The 24,204-nt window shown below is 27.3% G+C and overlaps 1 protein-coding gene across 2 annotated transcripts; it reads left to right on the top strand.

Moving 5' to 3' along the window:
• Positions 1–34: 34 nt before the first annotated feature.
• On the top strand, positions 35–23,970 carry Nmt (N-myristoyl transferase). Of its 2 annotated transcripts, XM_043041200.3 has the most exons (13): positions 35–223; positions 1,919–2,039; positions 4,025–4,172; positions 6,022–6,152; positions 8,330–8,421; positions 9,465–9,581; positions 10,769–10,939; positions 13,569–13,677; positions 13,776–13,847; positions 14,924–15,022; positions 18,124–18,288; positions 21,274–21,411; positions 23,127–23,970. In XM_043041200.3, the coding sequence occupies exons 1-13, from the start codon at positions 63–65 to the stop codon at positions 23,145–23,147; spliced, it is 1,545 nt and encodes a 514-aa protein (XP_042897134.2). In that variant the 5' UTR covers positions 35–62; the 3' UTR covers positions 23,148–23,970. The 2 variants fall into 2 exon arrangements, with proteins under 2 accessions (XP_042897134.2, XP_042897135.2); XM_043041201.3 differs by lacking the exons at positions 21,274–21,411; positions 23,127–23,970 and adding an exon at positions 20,302–20,388 and having other exon boundaries at positions 37–223.
• The last annotated feature ends 234 nt before the right edge of the window (positions 23,971–24,204 follow it).

The following is a 24,204-nucleotide window of genomic DNA, read 5'->3' as shown; positions in this document are numbered from 1 at the left end:
TGAAGTTTCATCTGCAGTTGACGACGAAATTGGCATCAATCAGGTGCTTTAGATTTACAAGCATGGCGGAAAACGATGCGGGGATGAATAATCACGATTTAGAAGAATCTAGTCTAACTAATAAATCTTTAGAAAATGGGCCTGTAATTACTGAGATTGATGATAATGATCCAAATGAAATCATTAAAAATAATAATGATGAACAGTCAGTCAATGCTGCCCTGTAAGCAGAGTATTAAAACCTTCTGAATTTCCTTTAATGAATGATTTAAAAAAAAATGTACTTCCTCATTATCTTTGTTCACAAGTCAATATTTTAAATTAAAAATTAATTGTTAAGTTATAGTGCATGCTCTTGAAGCAATTTTCTTTTTAAATTTTGTAATTGCTTCTTGAAAGAAAACCTGGAAGGGTTGTGGCTGTGTTATACGATTTTGACAGTTTATAAATTTTATGTTGTCGTATAGAATTTTGTATCATTTTAACTAACGTGAATAGTTAAAGCCATAATACTGTAATATAATGAAGGTTCTAAATCCCAATTTTTCTGCATATATTTTTCGAGCAAATAAAAAATCTCGAAAAACGGTGTAGATGCATAATAAATCAGTACTTGAGATTGCTGCACTAATTTATGTTTAGCTGCACCAAATCAGCCATTTTTGCACCGAATTCTGCTGCACTTCTACTTCAATTTATCACACTTATGGATATAATAATTATTATTTTAAAACTACTAAGGAAACTAAGATTTCTTGGCGAATTTTTGAAAAATATCCCATTTGGAATAGATTTTGCAAGATTTCTATTTCTAAGAATTATTATTTGAGGTACAGCTGTGATGAGTTGAAGCCGAACTGCAATAGGTTTTCTACGAAAATTGCATCTGCTAAGTTGGATCACTGCAACCTCTGCGTAGTTAAGAAATTTGACATGTCACCAGCGCAAGTTAATAGAGCAATTTTATTTATTTAAAGAAAATTTATAAAGAAACAGTTAAAATTATTGTTTTTATTAGTGGCTACTTTATCACATGCTCAGACAAAAGCAATAAGCACCAAATTATTGCATTTTTATTTGCTTTATTTAACGGATGCCATAAAACTGAGTTGTAATTTTCATAGTATTACAGCCTTATGATTTCAATGGTTATAATTGTTACATTATTTGTCATGCATATTGAAAGTAAATACTTATATTTTAGTTAAATGTGAAGTTTTAAATTGTTGCTTTAAAACTAACAAAAAATACTGTATCATAAACATTGAAAAAGTTATCACATTATACTGTTTTTGAACTATTATATTAGGTACTTCTAGATCAGCGTTACTCACTCTTTTCTTAAATGACATCTTATTGTAGGGACAAGTCAGAAAAGCAGAATTATATCTCCAAGACTATAATTACAAATGCTCTTTAAGAGCCATGATGACTCAGGGAGCTTTTGCCTTGCAATGAGGCGAACCAGGTTTTTTCTGCAAAGAGCTCACACTGACTACAGTGCTGATGTAAAAATATCCTTTATGGTAGATGGATAATTGCCTTTGCCACCTGGCTAGCTGGAATGTTTTCATAGTTTTCTTCTCTCTGTAACTGAAAGCAAGTTAATTCCATCTAAAAGTCTTCCACAAAGGCAAAATTTCTCCCACTATTTGATCCAAGAGTTCCTTCTGGATTGAGTTCAAAATTACAAAGCTATGGAGATGAGCATATATAGTCATAAACACAAATCGATGAAATTTGTTTTGTTAAATTTTTGATTGTCAATCTGTTATGCAGTTTCATCATTTTGCAGTTTAAATCTGTTATGTCAAAATACTTCGGCACTCGCCAAGAGATGTAAAGAGTGTATATCGATGAAATTTTTTTGTTGAATATTTGATTGTCAGTTATTTTATATTTTCTCTTTTACATTTAGTCCTGGAGATCCTCCTAAAAAGTCTAAAAAGAGAAACAAAAAGAAAGGAGGAAAAGATGCAGCAGCTTCTGTTGAAGTTAGTGAAGCAGCTCCACCTGATGTGTCAACTGCAGATTTAAAGGTAAATCTTATAAGATTCATTTTCTATTTATGTACCTTTTTTTTCTAATATGTAATTAGGTTATTAGATTTACATGAAGTGTATTATCATATCTTGTTACCTGTTTTCCATTGTAATTTTTTAAATTTACTAAGTATACTTTTCTGTCAAATGTAAACTAAATATATCAATTTATCATATTAAAAGTATAACTTGTACTTATGAAATTGTACTTTCTCACATGGTTCGAAAAACCGGGAATTATCTGGAAATTTGATTTTAAGAGAAAAAAGAAGAAAAAAACAACTCTGTGAATAAAACAAATTTTGTCAAAAACCATTAAGAATTTAATAATAAATTTAGAACAGGAGTTTCCAACTTACATGAGGCCGGGGGCCACAATTAAAAACACAGATCAAATGGCGTGCCGCAACTTTATCAAAAATTTTTGTAGGACTCTTTTATGTTTGATTCATTAAATATTACTGTCAGAGTTCTACCAAGTTGTGCAAAACAAAAGTATTGAATTATAAATTAAAATAAGAAGTAGATTTTTAAAAATATTTAATTGTTATTAATAATATTTTTAAAAATATTAAATAAATAATAAAAATTCGGGCTACAATAATAACTTTACAATAATAATTTTAATGTGCACCTATGTATTAAACAATTAATGTGCAACAGATATCAAATTATTAAGGTATTAAAACTTATATAGTAACACACAGAATATTCAGTGAGAAAATTGAGGTTTGTCTGCTGCATCCACCAGAAAATAGATATTTACATTTTAAATTTAAAATTTACAAATGTGTGTGTAAATATTTTCGTCCAAAATTAGTGGTTTCAAAAAGTTAAATCTGAGAATTTCTTCGATAAAATTTCTGATAAGCACATGCTAAATTATATTCGCAAAATACAACATAAAAAATAAAATAAAAAAGAGCAACATGCACGAATATTTTTGTATTTGAATAAATATTTTCTTGGATGCAAAACTTGAAAAATAAATTTCTTTGCACCGTTGGTATGTTAAATTTCACAGAAACGAAGAAATTAGGTTTTTTCAACGAGAAAAGTATTTTAAACCCATATAGATTTTTTACGAAAATTGTCCCCAAAAAATGACAACTAATATATTTTAGTTCGCGGGCCACAAAAAAGGACTTCGCGGGCCGAATGCGGCCGCCGGGCCGCCAGTTGGAAACCCCTGATCTAGAAGATGGCCAATTCTAAAATTGTTGAGCACAATAAGTACCTAATGTTCAAAATAACATATATTTTTAATATTATAAATTTAACATCTCTATATTGTCTTGTTTCAAATTTTTTTCTTAAATGCAACCATATTTTCAGTTAAATAGTACTAAGTAATAAAAAATTAAGCTTTCTGAATAAATTTTGGTTAATAATTTGAACATAATGACTAACCTGACTCTTAATAAACTATGTTTCATTCAGATATTAAGTTCTAATTTTTGTGGGAGAATTTTTTTTTTATCTATAATTTGTATATTTGACATATTTGCAATATATGACATATTTGCTATCAAAATGTAAGTTTCATTGCTTATTGAATTTAAAAAAAATATATAATATTTGTGTGGAAATATTGTCATGCATAGCAAAAGGGAAATCGGGAATTGTATCGAAGTTTTCCTGGAAAAGTCGGAATTTTATTTTTAAAATTGACGGAGAACCCTGTGAAGTAGTTACTGCACTGATTTAAATGAATGAAAATTTTAACTCTCAATAATGAAACATGTTAAATCAAAAGAAACTTTCACAATTGTTTATTATTGTTTAATTTGATAATGATTAATTGTCTCTTCCTTATGGATTTGAAAACAGGCTCAATTGCCTTACAGCAAGCTTAATTGTTACCTTCTTTAAAAGCACAAGCAATACAGATTCATAAATTGAGCTGAGCTGAGCTCAGACAAAGTTTCTCAATTTTTTTTTGTGTTTGTTGCAATAATTTAATTACTTTTTTACACTTGAAGGGTTTGTCAGCTACTAAATTGCAAGAAATTAAGAAAGCCATGGAAATTCTGAACTTAAACATGGTTCATCAAGGTCCTGCAAAAACCCACGAAGAAGCCATTAGAAAGCATTTTGAGTTTTGGGATACCCAGCCTGTACCAAAAATAAGTAAATCTCTCTTTTTTTCCACTCTCCTTTTTTGACATGACTTTAAATTGATTGTCCTTTTTTGACTGAATCAACTTTAAATTGATTGTTTGTATTTTATCTGTCTAAATACTGTCAGATCGCAATATAAGGTCACCCCGCATATAAGATCACTTTTCCAAAGTCCTGGCTCACTGAATAGGAATTCTTTGTTACAGATTATCGGATATATGGTCAAGTTTTAAAAATAGTTATCGCTTATAAGGTCATTTTTATCTGAGGCGAGGGGAGCTCTTTTCTAACAAAAAACTGTTTAACTTCTTTACAAGGCAATTACCCCTTTTGAGTTCTATGAAAGTGTTGCAACCAACGAACAAGGTACAATTTTTGAAATTGTTCCACAGTGAGGAAAATGACAGTGATCCTGAGACTGTAGCTGTAACCCAAGTGGAAGCCTTCAATGCAATAAATGTCATACAAAATTTTTTTGCAAACCATGAGGGAGCTGAGAAACATTTTGGGAAGTTACAAAATCTAGAAAACTTTGTTCGAAAAATGTAACCAAAAACGAGACAGACTTGCGTAAATAATTTATTTTAAATAAGGTAAAATGTAATGTATATATGTACACTTTGAGGAAATTTGTAAACAGCTTTATTTTAAATTAAAAATTTTTAAAAAATCTAACTTCTTGAATTCTGTTAAAATTTATTGACTTAAATATTTAATGTATGGCCAATCGTTTTCGTTTGTATTACCATTTTTAAAAAATCATAATGTGTACTATTTAAGTGCTTAGTTACAAACTGCTAATGAATCGGTTAAAAGGTCACCCTGCTTATAAGGTCACTTTTGCGATGTCCCTTAGGGAGACCTTATATCGAGGTCTAACTGTATTTTATGTAGCTATAATAATGTACTTTAAAGTTAATAATCATATTTCCTGTTTTTATGAGGAGATTATCCAAGGTTATATGTTAGTGGCCAAAATGTTAGTAAAATATTATAAAATTTCTGCTATCAAAACTGAAGTTTATAATCATGGTAGACTTATTGAAATAGAATTATCTCACTTCGAAAATTATGGTGGACTTATCGAAATAGAATTATCTCACTTCAAAAATTAATTAATTTTGTTGATTCCTCAAATATTATGTATTTTGAAATAAGTAAACAAAATATACTTTAAACATTTTATATTTTGTCCTCTTTAATTATTGTAATTAATCATATAAATATTAAAAAAAATAGTGCCACTTCTCATTAGTCATTATTACAATAAAATGACTTGTTTTTTTTATATAATTAATAAATATATTTTTTAGAGTGTGATTCTTTTTATAAGCTGCCTTGCATTTTTAAACAGTGCTTAAAGGTGCTTATTTTTGATTTATGTTTTTTAAAAGCCCTTAAAAGTGCTTTTTCTTATTTGGGGTTTGTAAAAAGTGTTTAAATTTCTAGCTCTTATAAAGAGATTTTTTTCTTTGCTGTGTCTATTGTCGTTCTAAATTGCAGAAAATGCATGATTTTAACAATTTTCTCTACAATATTTATCAGAAACTAGTTATTTTATCATGATTATGTAAAGTTTTTGAATTTTATTGATTTTATGTTTATAAATAAAGAACTTTAAACAATAGAAAAAATAATTATTATTACCGCACAATTATGATTTTTTTTTTTTTTTTTTTGAAAGTGATTAAAAGTATTTTTTGAGTGCTTAAAAGGTGCTTATTATTTGCTGAAAAATTGGGCTACACACACTTACTGTATATATTCATTATTTTTTTTGGGTGATGTTCCTGACTGACAATATTGTTTTTTGATAAAACTTGGAGTTTTATGAAGCATGTATCAATTATTCTTAAAGGTGATGAAATTGGGGCCAATGCCAATGAGCCTATTGAACCAGACAAAACTATAGAGGAAATCAGAAAAGAGCCACTTTCTTTGCCACAAGGCTTTCAATGGGATACTCTTGATATAGATAATCCTATCATTGTAGGTTTTATAATTGTTATTATTTTGTGAATTTTGTTGTTTATTCAAGGTGCTTTCTTTTCTGCCTTTGCTTTCTTAAAAAGCAATATATTCAGTTTTTATTTTAAATAAAAATAACTATTCCATGGTGTAATTAGAATAATAGTTTTTTTTATTTAAGAGACAGTGTATGTTTAATAATTTTATTTTAAATATTTGAAGTTTTTTATCATCTTCACACCTTGTCTCCTTTAATAAAATTAAACTATAGTAAATTTTTAATTCTCTCCATTATTAAAATGAAAATTATTAAAATAATTTTTAATTTTTTTTTATTTTTAAACAAAAATTAATAAATTTATTTTAAATTAAATAAAAATAAATTTTATTATTATTATTTTTTTTACTGCTTAAAATATTATAATAAATTTAATAATAATTATAGTTTTAAAATAAATCTTCATAACACAAACAGACTACAAATAAACACGCTTTTGTTTATGAAAATTTCTTTTAAAAAAATGAAATGTCGAAAAATTTAATTCATAAAATTTTTACACCCATTTTGAAATACTTTACATTTTGAAATTTTAATGTTATAACTTATTGTTTTTTTTTCTCCCCAAATCTTTTCCGACTTTGTCTCTATTTTGAAAAATAAATTACTAAGATTTCTTTTTTTACATGGACAATCTTTCTTTTACTTCTTTTCTAATTAGTGAACTGTGTTTTAAGACATGATCTTTTTTGCCCTTTTTTATTTTGTAAATAATTTCTAAGATAATTGCATTTCAGCTGATATGCCAGTTATTTTCATTTTCTTGATAACTGAATAATTAGTATATCTACTGATTGTACTTAGGGAAGTGTAATTTTAAATGACCTAATTTGTATTATGAATGTTTAGGTATGAAAAAGAAATCTCTTAATTATCTTTGGTAAAGCTCAGCTGATTTTGAGTTTTTAAAAAGCTTAATTTGTTTTAATTCGTTGTTGAATAATTATTGAATTAATTACCAATGAAATTTTTATTTTTTTCCCCTCATCATGAAAGATTTACTTTTCACTTCTTTAAAATAGCTATTTATGCAATTATTAGAATCTCTTTCTCTCTCTCTCTCTTATAGTCTATGTCACGTGGCCCTATACTTTTTAAAATCTAAAGTCACCAAGTTCAATAAAAATTAATAAGTAAATAAAACTAATATTTAAATAAATTAGGAAAAAATAAAACTAATAACTTAAATATGAAATATCTAGAATTATAAAAATAAGCAGCTAAATTATATCCTTGTAAGCAACTTTGAGAAACCTGAATTCTTAACCCCTTTTCCCAATCTTTACGATCGATGGATTTAAAGTTATAGTTTGCTAGTTTTAATACATTTTAAAAAGTTCAAGATTTAATTATTTTTAACATTAAATGTGATGTACTTAATATCTATAAATATTAATGTCTATTGCATGCTTATATTAATAAAAATTAAAAAAAATTATCTTTTATTTAAATTAATGTAAGCTATTTGCTAACTAATTAATGTTAAGTTACCAAATTAATGTTAAGTTATTTGCTAACTTCATATTAGAGCTTCAGTTAAATTCGCAAAACTTATATCTTTACAAAACTAATTTTTTTGCATATTTTCCAAAAATTCACTTTGAAAAGTATAATTGGCTAGCAACTGATCTCACTCTGTATTAATCTGTTGATTTTAAACTTTATTTAATAAGTTTTTATGAATTATTAAAGTTTGACTGAAGGACCTCTTGCTTTTGTCTTTTTATTAAAGTTTTTTTTTTTTTTCGCCACTGAAGCTTTTTGTATTGAATTAAAAGAAGAAAAAAATTATAATTAAATGGAAGCAGAGCATGAAATACCTCTTAATTATAATAATAATTATTTTCCTTGATGATCTGTTTTTTATATGCTTTGTTAGCTTCACATATATATTTTTTATTTGTGTGTGATAGATGTAAATATTACCATAAAATTTTGCTTGCTTATTATTATGTTTCTTTTGTTTGTCATTTTAAAATAGTATTCATTTAAGGATAATATTTGATGAAAAAAATCTCTTTCAGATCAAGTTTCTTTAGCAAAATTTTGCATTTTCCCATTTTTTTAGATATAAATTTTATTTATTAATTTTTTTATTCAAATAACATTAACTTATTATTTTTTTTACCCCAACTTACAGTTAAATGAGCTGTATACTCTTCTCAATGAAAATTATGTAGAAGATGATGATAATATGTTTAGATTTGATTACTCACCTGGATTTTTACAGTGGTAAGCTCTCATATTCTAAATGTTTTCTTTATCTTTTTTTTCATATGTAAACACGAAATATTTGTTGCTTTGATGTGTCACCAATGAGGAGAGTTAAATAAAACATTCTCAGTATTACGTAAGAGCAATAGTGATAGGATATCCTATCCCGTTTTACATAAAGTTGATCGCAACACAATCTTTATAACTAATTGTACACTTAAAAGAAATGCAAATTCTGAGCTATGACATTATATAATGCAGTATGATGTTGCATTCTACATATTTGATGTGTTGTGAAAAACTGAACAGTTCATTTGAATAGTTGTAAACAAAAATCCCAATTGTAAACAAAATTGAAATTGTCACTTAATGCTATATGATGTTGCATTCGATAACTTTGCTTAGGAAACATAACTTCAAGTTCACCCAAACATTTCTAAATAATGGTAACAACAGTTGATCGGCTTATTTAATGCTGTCACTGGACATAATGTTACAAGCTAAAATTAATTATTTTTATTAACATTTACCCCTTAGGTTTTTAATAGCAAACTATTTGATTTAAAAAAAAAAAGATCATGTGAATCCAGTTTAGTAAATTTGTATCAGTTTTACTTGCTTTAAAAATACTGAAGTTAATATTTCCTCTTCTCGAACAATGTTAATTAGAGCTGGATTATAAATTTAGTTAATTTCTTTAATGCTATTACTAAACTCAGTGGTGCAAAATCCCATGGAAGGCCGAGGCCTACTGTGCCTATTCCAGTTTTCTTGATCTTGTACTCTGGGGTGCAGGAGCATATGTTGGGAACGCAGAACCTCTAGTTTTTGGTCCCCAAGCACTCTTAGTGCTAATTTTATCGACCCACTAAAGGAATCAAAAACTGAGTCGACCTTGCCCGGTGCAAGAATAGAATGCAGGACCTGTTGCACAGGAGTGTGAAGCACTAACCACTCAGCCACCATGTTTCTAATGTGATGTCCTTTTATGGTTTTCACTGTTTCTTTTTTGTAATGTGACTTATTGAAACTCAAATTATATTTTGTTATTTAATTTCTAGGGCATTACAACCTCCTGGGTGGAAAAAGACATGGCACTGTGGAGTAAGAGTTACAAAAAGTACGAAACTCGTAGGTTTTATAAGTGCAGTTCCTGCTAATGTTAGCATATATGGAAAGTAAGGCATACTCATTAATTGTCCTGATTTTAAAAATTTTTTTGCTATTCAAAAATAAAAAAATAATCCCCTCCTTTAAAGAACGTTTGTCTTTTTCGACTTACCAAAAAAAAAAATACTAGTTTTTGCACCTTTTCTTACCAATGCAAACATGATATAATTAACATTCACATGATTAAAAATCACACATTGCGGTTCCTATTTACTCCTACACCAACCCTTTGCTTATGACTGGTACAACAAGTTGACCAGAATGATAGGCATCACTAGGATTCAAGCCAATAGGGCAGCATCGCGACAATTGTCGCTAAATGTTCTATGAATATCGCTAATATCATACGCATGGGCTACAATATTGTTGTCTTGAAATGTGTTTGGAAATTACGAAACAGTAATAAAATAGTTTTTCTTTTTTTCAGAAATCCACACGTTTAAAAAAAAAATGTACTAATTTTATTCTATGTGTACGTTTTAGTTTTAAGATTTTTTCAATGGAATAACTGTTATTTTTAAACTTTTATTATGTCGCTTTTTGACATATGTGAGATCAACAATTATAATATACAGACCTATTTCTTTTACATGGCACCATTAATTCTGGTATTTTATCATGAGTTGATTTTGCGATCGTTCTAGTTATGTCTCGATTTAAACAAAATTTTTTGCTCTTTTAAAATTTACTTTTAGATAAATTTTAATGTAATATTTTGTTAGTTCTTACTTTCTCTGTTTTCCTTATTTATTAGTCTCAGCATTTTAATTTGTATGTTGAATCTATTTACTAACATTATTTTAGCTTTTTTTTTTCTCTTTTAATAAATTCCAATCTTCAATCATTATGGGTTAAGGTGTAATCGATTAAGGTGTAATCGATGGCAATTAATAACTTTTGATCCATAACATGAATCATGCATTGATATTTTTTTCTCAAGTTTGTCTACCCTATTAAATTTTTGGATCACCTTGGTATTGGGCCACTAAATTTCCATTGCTGCTGTGAACCCTAGGCGTCACCATTCAAAAATTAAAATATTTTTTATAGGGAATAAAAATTTGTGTATTTCCTTTGTTTTCACAAAGAGCTGAGTTTATTTTAATTTGCATTATATTTTTTGTAGGTTTTAAGATTTTATTGTTTATCTTATGTTTTATAATGTGTTATTAATTAGTATTAATTTTTTACACAGGAAAAGAAAAATTGTAGAAATCAATTTCCTATGTGTACACAAAAAGCTTAGATCAAAACGTGTTGCACCTGTTCTTATTAGGGAAATCACTAGGAGAGTAAATAGGGAAGGCATATTTCAGGCTGTTTACACAGCTGGTGTAGTGCTTCCAAAGCCTATTGGAACATGCAGGTATTTAATTCATGCTTTCACACTTATAATGAGTGTAACATTAAATCTTGATAGTAAACAAAACTTTTTTTAAAATATTTTGTAGGATAGGATATGATAATGCAATTTATTTTTATTTTGGGACCTTTTAAATCATTTATAACTTATGTTCAAAAGGAGAAAAAAATAATAGAAAGAAAAAGATATTTAGTGGTGTTTAAAACCAATTGGCAAAAAAAAAAAAAAAAAAAAAAAAAAATTTTGTGATACTCAATGCTTATTATTTAAAAATTATTATTCTATATTTGTAACAATTTTTGCAGAATTTTAAATGTTTTAAAATTTAAATATTTTTTTATGCAAATCTACATTTAAATATCTATATTACAAACTCAAAAGCAGTCTCTAAAATTGTTGTGATATCAAAAATTGAATGTTTTTTTAATAATTTAGTTAAAGTTGAATCAGTGCTTAAATTTCAAGTTTTATAACATTTCCTTCAAAAATCAATTACTTTGAATAATTTTATTATATTGACTTCATTTATTTAAGTTGACTATTTGAAGGTCTTTCTTGTCTGATATAACTCCAGTTGTTGTAACCTCTTTTAATGTTTCTGTTTCTTACCATTCACCACACACAGAGATATTTTTGTCCGCAGTCATTATTTTCTCATAAATATCAGTTTCTTTTGGATTTATTAAATTATCAGGTTTTTTTCTTTTTAATAAGCAGATATTCTTATCTCTGCACATATTTTGCATGTCTACTTCTTTAAGGGGGATGTTTCACAGGGCATTTCTTTTTAAACATTCCAATCTCTTCTAGAAATGATTCATTAAATTACTTAACAAATGGTTTTATGAATTGTGATTAAGAAAGCATTTTAAATTATTTAGAAATCAGAAAGAGAAAAAAAAATTACTGACCAAAAATATTTTGGGGAAATAAAATAGATGATCACTGAGGTATTCGGTAAAAAGAATTATATATTCTTTTCCATTAAGCAATGTAGCAAACACAAAAAAAATTTTTTTTTTTTCGTGATATCAAAAACTTTGTGTTATCAAAGTGTTGACTGTTCATATTTTTTAAGATAAATACTATATTTTTTTAATAATGATAATGGAAAACGTCTTATTGCACGGTTTATGCAGAGTGATTCGTGACAGATATGCTGAAATTAAACTCAGTGGCGCGACAGCCCATAGAGGGCCAAGGCCTACTAAGTCCATCTCAGTTTTCTTGGGCTCTGGACTGAAGGAGCAGATGTTCCGGTTATTTGGTCAGTCCAACGCAGAACCACCAGTGTTTAGTTCCCAAGCATGTAGATATCCACATTTTATAAAATCTTTATTAGAACATTTGTAGCAATTGCCTATTTGAAATAAAACTAAAATTTTAAACAATATTTTGATGATTAATTCATTAGATTACCCCTGAATATCCAAATTCAGCATATCTGATCCTATCTCTAGGTATTTCGAAGAAAAAATTGGTTAAATGCAACAACAAAGCTCTTGTTTCTGTTGTTGAATTCACAGTTTGAATTCTGATCATTTACAAAGTGAAGTATCACACGTAAAGTTTGTATTAGAATTGTAGCTCTCTGCACGATATCATCAATTTTCAAATCTTTATTTACAAAATGACAAGAGAAACTCCTTTCTAGGTGGGTCGCAAGCACTAGAAAATGTTGATTCCCATTAAAATAGTGTGTAGTGACGAATGAAAGATTCCTACTTTCAAAATCTCTCGATGATTTGTCCATTCACTCAACAGCATCTTCTGGATTTTCCCATTCCTCAACTTATCTCATCATCTTATAGTTTTTCCATGTAAATGGAAGTATAGTTCGTTCACCAGGAGTCTGTACTCGGCTCCACCTCCTGGGACGAAAGAGTTCATTTCAGTGCTAAGAGAAGAAACGTCTCCGCGCTTGAAATTGTGACAACCCTTAATGCCCATGAAATGTAAACAATGAATTCTTTTTCCGTCACTTACTTCACTTTATCATCAGCTATTATACCTTTCGTTACTCTCGCTAATTGAATATATTGCAGCAGAAAAAGTCTCAAAAAGGACAAACTATTCACTCAAAAGAGAGAAATATCATTAAATATTTGTGAAATATTTAATGTTAAAAAAATGCACATAAAGATTGCGAAATAAATATTTTTGTCACACGATCGCCAAATAGCAACCTTGTTCACGTCAATCTTCCAAAAATTAGGAAATGGTATTGTCGAATACGACGTGATGAAGGCGGATCCGAGTGCCAACTCCTGGTGAACGAACTATAGTTACAAATTGAACCCTTAACTGATGATGAGAAAAGTTTCTTATGCTCGAGTATTGTTGGAAGTTGGACAAAGGCAAGAAAAAGCTCCTAGCTGTGATAAGGTTTGAACAAAACCTCGTAAATACTAAATACCTGTTTCTCATTTTCCAATCAGTACCTTTTTTTTAAAAAAAAAATTGTGGAGAGGAAATAACTTAATAAGCCATAACGTTGGTCTCAAAATAATCTATTCGAATTAAGCCCCAAAAATTTACATAAAAGATTGTTTTCAAGATTTTGTGTCACTCTTGGTGCCTCTTAATGTTGTTTTCATTCTTAAAACTCAATTCCACCATTCTTTTGTTTTAGATATTGGCATCGTTCTTTGAATCCTCGTAAATTAATAGATGTGAAATTCTCCCACCTCAGTAGAAACATGACTATGCAGAGAACGTTAAAACTCTATAAATTACCTGAAGTAATTGTTTTTTTAAATTTATTCTTTGATCTTCATCATTATTAGTTTCATTTATCTGTATCATTATTAAATGTGTATTCTAAATTACATTATTATAGGCTACAAAGATACCAGGTTTCCAGACTTTGAAAGAAAAGCATGTTAAACAGGTTTTGAAGTTAATATGTGAGGTAAAGTATTAATTTAAATTCATTTGGAAATTATACTTTGACTCACAATAAATTTTTTGTTGTTGTTATTATTCTATAAAATAGAGACTTATTTAAGGCAAACCTAATCTTTAAGCAATGTCAATACTAAAATGTGTAATGCTCCACAATTACAGAATTTATATTATTTACCATATCTTTAAAAGAAAAGTCAGTAGACAAATACAAATTCTGTTAATAAAAATAATACTGGAATTAGGTCATCCATCAATCAAACTTTATTATTCTAAATTTAAAAAATTTACTGGGATTATTTTAAATAAGTCAAAATAACAGCAATGTTTTGAAAACAATTTATTTTAATACTTAGTTTTATTTCAATGTAGTATTAATTTAGATAGTTTTTTTTTCCTTAATTTTTAAAGATTTATCTCAATATGTATAAGTTGAAAATATTTTTGAATTATTATATTTTTTGTAACTGCAGAGAACTTTATTTTAGATATTAGTCATCTAACTTTATTTTAGAACAAAGTTAATTTTGTCAATTAGAATTTGGCCATTAGTCAATTCAACTTTATTGGTTTATTATTTTAATTGAATAAGTTAGACAATGTTTTGACATTTAAGAAGTGTAGTTTTTTTTAAATAATAATTTAAAAAGCGTAAAATTTTGATTTTGTTTTAATTTTATAAAATTTTCTTTTAATACATGTGATTTCAATGCTATAACAAAAGTTTAATATGTTTAAACCAATAAATCTTAAGCAATTGTATTTTTTAAGAAAACATTAAAGTAAAGCTTATGTTTATTTTTCTTTTAGAACTAAAACAATCAAACTTTATTATTTTAAATATATGGATATATGTAAAAAAAAAATTCTTACCTAATATAAAAAAGTAGCATTGTTTTCTTATCAAATAACACTGACTGTTAACCAGTGCTCAAGTTAAATGGAACTTCATTAATGAAATACTATTGCTTATATTTTTTAAACATATTTTATTATTAATAAAAGTTTTATGGTTTCTAATAAATTGCTGAAATTGAAATTAATTTTTCAAATGTTTTTAAAACTTTTTATTTGCTTTGTTAGTATCTTTCAAAATTTGATTTGGCTCCCACCTTCAACGAAGAGGAATTTCGATATTGGTTTCTCCCCCGTCCAGATATTGTCAACAGTTTTGTGGTTGAAGTACGTTATTTAGAAATATTATTTTTTACTTATTTTTGTCTATGTTTTTTTTTATCTCTGCTTTAACTTTCCTGTAATAAATGTTTTTCTCATCTTTTTACCTCAATTATATAAAACAGAAAAGAAACAGTATTGTAATTTTAATCCATTTACATACCTGCCAAGTCTCCTGTTTTTTAACGAAGACTCCTGTATTTTGTGTATCTTCTGTTTACCTGTATATTCTCAAATTTCTCGAGTATTTATAGTTTAAGTAATCATTAGTAATGATTTAAAAAAAATCTACTTAAGATTAGGATTTATATACATAATTGTTACTTGGGTAAATGTAAGTGCTTATATTATTTCCAATTTTGAATTTCTCTTTTTGACTTACATAATTATGCATGATGTATCAAAACTTTACTCATAGCCCAAAAAATTTCTCTAGTGAAATAAAATATCCATTATTTTATTTCTAGAATGCATTCAGTTTCACTGATCGAATTTCTGATTAAATAATTTCTGATCAAGTGGCTGCTTGAAATCCTTACTTTGATACAACACTAAATAGTAATTCTATAAGAGCCACTCGAATAAATAGTTTGGTTTTTACTCAGAGAACTGATGTTTAACAACAAAAAAAAGTATATGAATAGCTTTGACATAAATACTAAACTAAACTCAGTGGCGCGACAGCCCATAGAGGGCCAAGGCCTACTGTGCCCATCTCAGTTTTCTTGGGCTCTGGGGTGCAGGAGCAGATGTTCCGGTTAGGTGGTCAGCCGAACGCGAAACCCCCTGTGTTTAGTTCCCAAGCATGCTTGGTACTCATTTATCGACCCACTGAAGGGATGAATTGACATAAATGCAGTAAAAAAAATAAATAAATAAAAGTGATGCAAAAGATTTGCTAATTGTACTAATGGTAATACGAAAACTGAAAAAATAAAAATTCACGGAGCAATATTAAATCGGGATGATATGAAATCTATTTTTAAAAGAACATAAAAACTGTCAGAGCAATTCCATTAAGTAATATCGTAATTAATTAAAATAATTCTATAAAGCAAAATCATAGTATTGTTTTTTACAATTAACTATTTTTGCTCTACACTCATGTTCATCTTTGTTTAATTAAAAGAAAGAAAAAATGTAATTTCCAACAAATTTATACAAATAAATTATTACAATCATATTTGTGCTAATTTTGTACTATAAAATTTGGTTTATGAATAGTAGAGAAAAAAAAACTTATGGAGTAAATTAAATTTTCTGTTTTTTCCTCTCTCTTTATATTCTTTTAAATGTGTCACTGTAAATTACTTTGTAATTTTGTACCTATACTTGTTTAGGCATATTTACATTAGGTACCTATATTTACTTTCATTAGTAAAGAGATTAATTATGCATGTGTGAACTATGCGTGGCTCTATTAAATTAAAACTAAATACACTCAACATTTTTAACATTACAGCTTTGCAATAATTATAAAATAGCAACCAACTGTTTTTGTGGCCCGTTACTTAAAATTATTGGGGCATTTTTGCCTGTTGCATTATAACTAACTCTCCGATTATAAATTTTTATGCAACAAGTTTTAACGATTTAATCATTCTTAAATTTTGCAGACAAAATATTATCTGAACAATTGTTTAGAAACAAACTTGGTCCTGTGGCAGAATTTGTTTGGGTTTTCTGCGACAAACCTCTCTAGCACTAATATCTTTCTGCAAGATACTTTTAATAATAACTAATATACATGTTATTAATTATATTTAAAGTAACAGAAACATTGTATTTACATAGAAAAGCCTATTTGGATGTAATAAAATTGTATGTATTTTTATAAAAATGAATGTGTAATATTTTTTAATTCTAATATCAAGGGCGATATTCTCACATTTTGTAAGAGGAAAACACACTTAATTATTTCTTTTTTTTGCATTTCGTAAATCATCACATAAAAAAAAATAATTAAAAATCATAAAATCAGTGAAAGAAAAGAAAACCAAAACTATTTTTTTTTTCCAAAAGGGAATTAAAAAAATCATGAGCATTTCTTCCACTCTGATGCTTGAAAAAAGTATCTCTTGAGTATAATTGTGGAGGAAAAAAAATCTGCAGAAAAGAAATTTTTTGCTTCAATATTCTTTATTTTTCATTCCTCAAATAAGAATCTAAAAATTAGGAACGTTCCCGTCTGATGCGCGAAAAAGGCATCTTTTAAATATAATTTTAGAGGCGGAAAAAATTCGAAAATTTTTGCAGAAAAGAAAACCAAAATTTTTTACTTTCTAAAGGAAAATTCTTTCTGCAAGAAATCTGTAACGTTCTGCGACAATGTTGCTGTCTTTCCGAGATTCTGTCGTGAGGAAACTGGGTTTTCACAAAAGAAAAGTAACCCTTAAAAGAATAAAAACCTATTCTCTTGTGCTGTGCTTTCAGATTTGCGTGCTAGGATATCTTTATCCAATCTCTCCTGTTATTTGTAATTTATTTTCAGTATTAATACTTTATGTTTTGAAGAGAAAATAACATTACGACAATATTATATTCATTAAAACAAAATGGAAGAAATGTTGTGCATTTAGTTGTGAGGAAAATTCCATGAAAAAATGATACAACATAGGTTTAAAGTTGAACTAGTATTACAACTCATCTGAACTTGCATTAGGAACCATGCCCGAAGCTGATTGGATGGAACTTCTAGAATGAGGAAAGTTTTCTCTTCACATGGTAGCTCTTTGAACCTTGCTAAAGAAAAACTTCTCCTGTATAAAATCAAAATAGTCATAATAAGGAAGCATTTAAAATAATAGTACGCAATAGGAAAAAAATAAACACCTATTATTAAAGTCACTACAAGTAAACATTTTTTTTTGTAACTTATAACAGTATTACAATACAATATCAAATCAATCCAACATTTTAAATTTATAATCTAAAATTTCCTGCGAGTTACAAAGTTTTTTTTAAAATAAATACTTATTGTATGCTAACTGCACATCTACATGAAGTTGTTTTTATGAAAATTTGCTGCATTGAGCAATTTTTTTTTATTGTATGATTAAAAGTATAAACTGCAATTTGAAATTTGTAAATAAAAATATATTTTACAGGTAAATGGAACTGTTACTGATTTTGCAAGTTTTTATACACTTCCTTCAACAGTCATGCATCATCCTGTTCACAAAGGCCTGAAAGCTGCTTATGCTTTTTACAATGTTACTAAAGGCACGCCACTCACGGAATTGATGCAGGATGTTCTCATTGAAGCTAAGAATGTGAGTTTTATTTTTGAAAAAGGAGATGTTGCTCTTGTCTTGTTAATTAGTTTGAATTTTTTTAATGTAATAAGGAATTATTCCAGTACTTTCATATTATCAAAAAAGTGAAAAAAGATTTTTTATGGCTTTTTTCTTGTGTAATAAGTGAAGTTTTAAATGCCTAAAATTTTAAGCAATTGTGTGGAATCAAAACTGGATATAACTACCTCACCAAACAGTTGCATAGATTTGTTTCAGCCAATTGCCCAACTCGCCTTTTATGTAAAGCTGAAGAATGTGAGAACTACAATTTGGATTCTTGTCCTGGGCTTCAGAAGGCAGTGGTGGCTAAAGCTATTAGTGGTGGCTAACTATTTTTGAATTGTATTGAGTTGCCTGTCGTAGACTGATGCTTTGGTCGGGCATTGTATAAAAAAAAAAGCATTATAATGCATCAACCCTAAATTTGTTTATTTAAAAATGACTTTGTTAAAAATTCTAAAATCGTGAGAAAAAAGTTTTCCTTTGAGCTGTTTATACTTTACTGTGGTTGAGGTTTCATATGTGTCATGGTGCGTAGGGTTTTTAAAAAGTGCTTAAAGGTGCTTTTTTTTTTTTTTTTAACCTTTGTTTGAAGGTGCTTTTTATGAGGTATTTTTAAAAAGTGCTTTATTTTCCCTTTTCGAAAATGAAATTTTTTCTTGCAGATTTTCGCCCATATTATGAAAAAGCTTGATTTTTCACATTGGTCTATTCAAAGTTTTTCACAATTCATTTCGTTGTAGTGTCTGTCTGTAGCGTAAGCACCAATAATTTTACATTTTTGAGGAAATTCATGTGGATGCGCATATGCGTATACTGAGCTGAATTCTCCGAGATTCTTGCAATTCTGCTGCATTTTGAAAGATATTCTCAAATCCAGGTTTCATTTTCCATCCTCTGATATCGAGCCGTCATGTAAAATCTTTGAAAATTATTTTGGCATTTTGTTAATATATATAGTGCTTAAAAACATTTTTAAGTGCTTATTTTTTGTTGAAGGATCTGGCTACGCACTCTGTGTGTTCTACTTGATTTGTTTCAATATTTTTAGAATTCTAGCAGAATTTCATGAAAGATAAAATCTTGATTACATTTGCTTTTTTTAATCATGCATTGAGAGCTCAGTCACTTATTCTTTTTAGATCATGGTAAAAAATAAACTTTGTATGTTTGATATTTGTTGTTTCAATAATTATAAAACTTGAAAAGATAAAAACATTTCTGTTGAACATTAGATTCTGATTAAGAAATATTAAATCGAATTACAGAAAGATTTATCACCCTTGGATGTATGCATTAAACCCTTGGATTGGTCTTAGGGTAAGATTTGAACAAGATCATAAAATTCTGTAGCAAATTATAAAAGCTTGTTTCACTAATTTTATACCTTTAAATAAAATTCTGTAGATAAAATTCTTGAAAATGTTTCAGCCATTGTTAACTATGTCTCATTTACAAAATTCAGAAAGAACAAAAAAAAAAAAAAAAAACTATTGTTCTGTTTTGTAATTTTGAATTTCTTCCAAACATTATTAATAATTATTACATATTATTATAATATTTTTAAAACTTTATTTATTATTTTAAATTTTAGTTTTGAATTGTGTACAATTTTTCTAAATGATTGAAATAGACCAAAACTTTGTTTTAAGTTGTTTTAAGAATATTTTTTTGATTTTTTTATCAAAACAATTTTTATTATTATTATGTTGATTTTGATAGTTAATCTTTGATTTATCAATTTTTTTACTTATTTTTTGCCAAGTAAAATCACAGTTGATTGAAATAATTTTTCTTAGAGTTAATGGAAATTTTCAATACAAGATTTCAGAATAACTTCTAAAAGTAATATAAAATTGTATTTAAATTGCATATTCTAATAAATTGTTGATATATCTATACGAATAAAAAAAAAATTCAAATAAATGCTGTATTTAACAATTATACCTGTTGGTTGATTGAAAAGAGATTTTTTTTTTCTGTGTTTAGATGGGCTATGATGTATTCAATGTTCTTGATTTAATGGAAATTATGAAAAAAAGATTTTGGAATAACTTCTAAAAACAATATAAAACTGTATTCTAACTACACGGGTCTGTTCACAGTAAATTTACTATCGTTTAGTGGTGTCTTCACAGATTTAACTTTGGGAGAAAAGGTATTTTCACAAAAAACTTTTAAAAAACCATGTTCTCTTGCAAACCCCATTCTCATTGCAATCTATGAAAAAGAGGAACTTTTCCACCAGCTATCTTTTATGAAAAGATATCATGTGTTTGGTCAGATAGTGCAATGTGGTAAGGTTAAGAGGTCGCTTACACCATATCGAAGTGAGGTCTTTTTTTTAAATGAAACGACGAGACTCTCCCTCTATGAACTGCACGGAAGTCGAAATTCAAACATTATTCTAAACATTCGAACATTAACTTAAACACCATTGTAAATTTATTCTAACTAACCTTTATTTTTTATGAAGCATTTCTGTCTCTGTAAAACTTTTTTCTGCCTGACCTAGTCGAAAATATTCTCCTAATGAAAAAAACTTTTAGTGCTAGTACTGCTAAATGCATGTTTTTATTAAATTCAAGTTGAAATTTTAACTATGGACAATAATTTTTATGGATTTTTAAATTTGGATACAATTTTAAGGCCAAACTTTTACAACAGCAAAATTATTTTTGAATAAATGAAGAAAGAAAAAATAGAGAAATTTACCAGTCATAAATGATTTTTATTTGTAGTGACAATTTTTGAAAATATTTCTTTACCATATTTTCGTGTTAATTTTTTAATATAATTTTTAATTTTCTCAAATTATGTTTAAATTTTCATAAAATAGGTACCTCTTAGAAAAACTTAGGCAGACCCCTGATATATTTAATAGCATAATATTCAACTGGATGTTATATATAAAACAATTGTACTTGAAGGTTGATTTTTGTTCTTTTCTCCTTCATTTAGATGGGCTATGATGTATTCAATGCACTTGATTTAATGGAGAATAAAACTTTTCTAGAGCCTCTTAAATTTGGAATAGGAGATGGCAATTTACAGTATTATTTATATAATTGGAGATGTCAGCCTATGTCGCCTAATCAAGTAAGGCCTCACTTTTTATTATTCTAATCTTATGAGTTTTCCTTCTTTAGAGAATACTCACTTTTTGTTACTCTTATTTATATTGTTTAAAAAATAGATTAAGATGTTCTTTCATTTCAAAAGTATATTTAAAATTGCATACCTGCCAAGTCTCCTGTTTTTTAAAGAAGACTCTTGTATTTTATGACTATCTTCTGCTTACCCGTATGTTCTCAAATTTCTCCGTCTTTGTTGAAGAAATTTAAAAAAAAAAATGGTGATTAAATATTTGCTGATGGCAAAAATACTTTTTCATCCTCAACATATAGTATTACTGCCAGAATTGCAGTATGTTGAGTGTTAATAGTTTAAATAGAGACGTAGCAGCTCAGGGGATAGAGCGTTCGCCTTCTAATGAGGTGAACCTGGTTCGAATCCCGCTGATGGCTGGTCGATACGAATTCTTCATCAGGCTTTCACTGACCACTGTGCTGATGTGAAATATCCTCAGTGGTAGATGGATTATGGGTTAGAGTCTCCTTGCTGTCAAATTGACCATGGGAGATTCTCCTGGTCTTCCTATCCATGTAACTCAAATGTGGGTTAGTTCCATAAAAAAAGTCCTCCATGTTGGCAAATTTCTCCCAATACTTTACCTGGGAGTCTTCTGGATTGGGTTCAAAATTACTAGGCTATGTCGTTGAACGTTTGTAGTCGTAAATCCAAAAGATGGGTTTTCTGTTCAACGACAGTTATAAAATAAAATAGTTTAAGTAATTATAAATAATAGTTTAAAAAAAATCTTTTTTAGATTAAGATTTGTGTTCATAGTTTTTATCTTATTAAATATAAGTGCTTACATTATTTTGAAGTTTGAATTTCTCTTTCTGACTTACATAATTATGCATGATGTAAAACTTTACTAGTAGCCTAAAAAATGACGCTAGTAAAATATCTGTTATTCCAATGTTGGCAGGTATGAAATTGAAAATCCCTCTCGCTTGTTTGATTAAAATCTTATTTTTTAATTGTATTTAAATTACTCTAAATGTTCAAGTAAAGAAATGTTAAATTGCAACTTATGAATTTTTTTCCTTTTTGTTACTCATATGTCATTAATTTAGATTTAAGAAAATAGATTGTGATGCTCTTTTCTTTCTTTTTATTATTATTGAAAATGAGTTTTAAAACGGAAGTGTTTTTCATTTGTTTGAACAAACTTATCCTCTAATTTTTAAATTGTTCTGAATGAAACAGAAAAATAAGAATTTAGAAATAGTTAAGAATTTCAATATTTTATAATAATTTATATTTAAGAAAATAGGTAGTAATATATTTTTCTCTTTCTTTTTTGAAAAAAAATTGTAAAAATGAAATAGCCTTTTATTTGTTTGCTGTAAACGTATTCAATATTTAAATTGCCCTGTGCAATGAAGTAGAGAAATGTCTAATTGAAACTCCTCTACAATTTGTCCCTTTTCTTGTTTTTATATTTGTAATTTAGATTTAATAAAATGTGCTGTCACATTTTTCCCCCTCTTCCTTTTTGGAAAATATTTAAAAATATAATGTGTTTTATTTGTTTAAATAAATTCTTATCTTTGAGTATTTAATTAAAATAGATCCAAGTAACAAAGTCGTGAGATAGAAATGTGCAATTCTGATCTATTTTTCATGAAAATTCAAATGTATAATTTTAAAATTTATAATAAGTTTTTTTTTTCTTTTAATTTCAGATTGGACTTGTTTTGCAATAAATTTTTTAGAGGATTGTAAATATTCTTTTTAAAGAGAACATATCACGTCAAACAGCTATTCGAACCCTTCAACAAAAAAAAAAGGGAAAGGAAATTGGTGATAACTCAATTCTTTTTTGAAAATTATATTTTCGATTTTTCAAACAAAAGGAATTATAAATGCACATATATTAAAGAAAACTTGTCACTGAAATTATTACTCATATGATGATATTGAATCTATTATTAAACATTTTTTTAAAATTAAGAATGCCTTCTTGTTCAAATTAACGTCCTTTTTCATTGTGTAATTGTCATGTTATTTAAGTTCAAAAGTTTTCTATGATATTAAATGAAAATATAAGGACAGTTTATTCAATATTGTATGTTTTATTGTTAACAAGATAAATTATGTTGTAAACATAATAAGCAAGTATCATACATTCTAACCAAAATATATATAAATATAGTAGTAAATCTTTACAATTTAATTGCTTTTGTCTAACATGTGTAGTAACTAATTGTTCATTAATAGAATGTTTTAATTAAAAAATATAAGATGTTTTTTTCACAGTTAACAACATTTTTTTAAAGAATACATCACGCTTAATATTTTATTATGGTTATTAACCATTTTATCATCTTAAATGTAAAACCTATATATTGAATAAATTGTCCAAAAATGTTTTACTAAATAAACTGTCCTTTGAAGTTATTCTATTTTTAAAAAATTTCTGGTGAAATGTATATTTATAATGAAATAATTACTGTTTGAAACTACATATATTTTATTACGTTAATTATAATCTGTGTATTCATTAAAAGCTACAAAATAATTTCTGAATGTGGTTTGTGTCTTTTATTTTATTATTAGTATTTTTTTTTTCTTTTTTGCTGTTCTAATTGCAATTGTTTAAAAAATATTAATATTTTATGATTACAAAATTGTAAGTCTTATAAATTCAAAGCAACATTTATTTATTTTCTTTAATTTTTCCTTCAAGCTTTTGTCGACTGTACATGCCTTACTTGCAGTTGTTTGTGTATAGAAGTCCTTATTAATAAAATAATAATTTTA

This window comes from Parasteatoda tepidariorum, chromosome 3, assembly GCF_982258835.1.
Source record: "Parasteatoda tepidariorum strain Cologne lab strain chromosome 3, Ptep-v5.0, whole genome shotgun sequence".
Lineage (NCBI taxonomy): Eukaryota > Metazoa > Arthropoda > Arachnida > Araneae > Theridiidae > Parasteatoda > Parasteatoda tepidariorum.
Note: the sequence above shows the minus strand (reverse complement) of the source record. Positions and strands in the feature narration are given on the sequence as shown.

Coding starts and splice junctions, on each gene's coding strand:
- Nmt (XM_043041200.3), top strand. CDS start 63: ATGGCGGAAAACGATGCGGGGATGAATAATCACGATTTAGAAGAATCT. Junction 8,422..9,464: donor TCACCTGGATTTTTACAGTG/GTAAGCTCTCAT, acceptor TTTAATTTCTAG/GGCATTACAACCTCCTGGGT. Junction 18,289..21,273: donor TTCTCATTGAAGCTAAGAAT/GTGAGTTTTATT, acceptor TCCTTCATTTAG/ATGGGCTATGATGTATTCAA.